At 36.6% G+C, this 1537-nt stretch overlaps 1 protein-coding gene across 1 annotated transcript in view; it reads right to left on the minus strand.

The window, feature by feature from the left end:
• Window positions 1-16: 16 nt before the first annotated feature.
• The window catches only part of LOC119586404, a 6212-nt gene continuing 4691 nt past the window's right edge, over window positions 17-1537 (minus strand). The window contains exons 3-6 of the mRNA XM_037935126.1: window positions 1192-1417; window positions 793-1043; window positions 374-509; window positions 17-229 (exon numbers count right to left, since the gene is read on the minus strand). Of these exons, the coding sequence (XP_037791054.1) occupies window positions 477-509; window positions 793-1043; window positions 1192-1240 (333 nt within the window). The 5' untranslated portion in view covers window positions 1241-1417 and the 3' untranslated portion in view covers window positions 17-229; window positions 374-476. The remainder of the gene's footprint in view (window positions 230-373; window positions 510-792; window positions 1044-1191; window positions 1418-1537) is intronic.

Raw genomic sequence — 1537 nt, forward strand, 5'->3', positions numbered from 1 at the left:
TTAAAAATTTACCTGGATCTGGTGACATCAATGTTGGATCAATGACATCATTAACTTCAAACTTATTTGAGCATTCAACTGTCCATCTCTCAGGTTTAGTTTCAGCAGGTTCTCTCAAGGCTTTGCTACACACAGATATAACATGCTGGATCAATGGCAGACTTTGATGGATGATGTTCAAGTGTTCACTTACTAAAGCACTTAACACCTTTAGTGACTGCAGTTGAACCTGGAGATGCAGAGAATCAATGGCTTTGAAAGAGATTATAATTCAAAATTATTAATAAAAAAAGCATTATTTTAAAAACACATCTGCTCATTTTAAAATATTCAAATGCCCAAAAAAGTTCTTAACAGTAATTAGCTACTTTACTTGTATGTATATGCCCCTCACTGCCTCATGATCAGGTGTGAGGAGGGAATCCATGCATCGTTGAATGAGCCAAGACACCATGGACTTCCCCTGATCTTTGTCTTCACTTACTTTTTCCCCTTTCATCTTCACTTAGCTGCAATAGTTATAATTCTTTGATAATGAAAGACCTCAGAGGATTTTAAAAACTTTACAGTGACACAAACTTTTATTTTGATTTTTTTTTTCTTTATAGTGACAAATTAAAAAAAATATATTTGCACCTTTTCTTTCACTGTTTTACTATCCCACAATACTACAGTTTCATTACATTGTACCTTGTATATCACATAAAGTATTCTAAAAACAAAATGTTCACCGTCCAATCTCCTTCATAAAGGGGAAACCAAAAGCCCATAAAAAAAGATGAAAGAAGTTACCCAATTCATCATTGCCATTTTCTTTTCCAGTTTAGATTCTGCCTCCTCATTCTCATCATCGACCAGCTCCTCTTCCTCCCCTGGAAGTTCCTCTTCCAAGAGTGATGGAGGTGTGACTTCAGGAGGGGAGACTAATGTTGCCGGAGCAGGAGTCTTGAAGCGCAAAAGGATGTCTTGTAGTTCAGGCACTTGTGGCTTGATCATGAGCACACTCACCATCACTGAAAAAGCATTGGCTCGAACTACAGCCTCTGTAAGAAAAAGGGATTGAGTTAGGAAGGTTTGTGTACTCTGTGCTATGCTTTTAAAGGAATTGATTCTACTACCTGAAGTGCTATGTTTAGGTATACATACATACTGGCACAGTGCTCTTAAAATTTACCCTAAAGTTATGCTTACCTTTATATCTCATGAAGTATTTGACATGAGTAACAACTTTTGTCAACATTCCTGGTTTCAGCTTTGAGTAGTTAACATTTTCAACTAGCAGTTCAATGGTTTTTAAAGTTCTCACGAGAGCACCTGGAAACTTTCAGATAGAAGGGCTAATGATAGACAGCGATGCAGCTCCCTGATGCTTGTTCCTAGTTGGTGACCAAGAGTGGCATAAGAACCTTTACCTTCACTGAAATATAAATAGGTTTATCTTGTAAGACATTATTTCTTGGATTCTGATGTGCAAAAAATAACAGCCAAACTGCACATGAACCCAAATGAGAAAATAAATAGGATCATAGTATACTAT

Source organism: Penaeus monodon, chromosome 21 (assembly GCF_015228065.2).
Source record: "Penaeus monodon isolate SGIC_2016 chromosome 21, NSTDA_Pmon_1, whole genome shotgun sequence".
Classification (NCBI taxonomy): Eukaryota; Metazoa; Arthropoda; class Malacostraca; order Decapoda; family Penaeidae; genus Penaeus; species Penaeus monodon.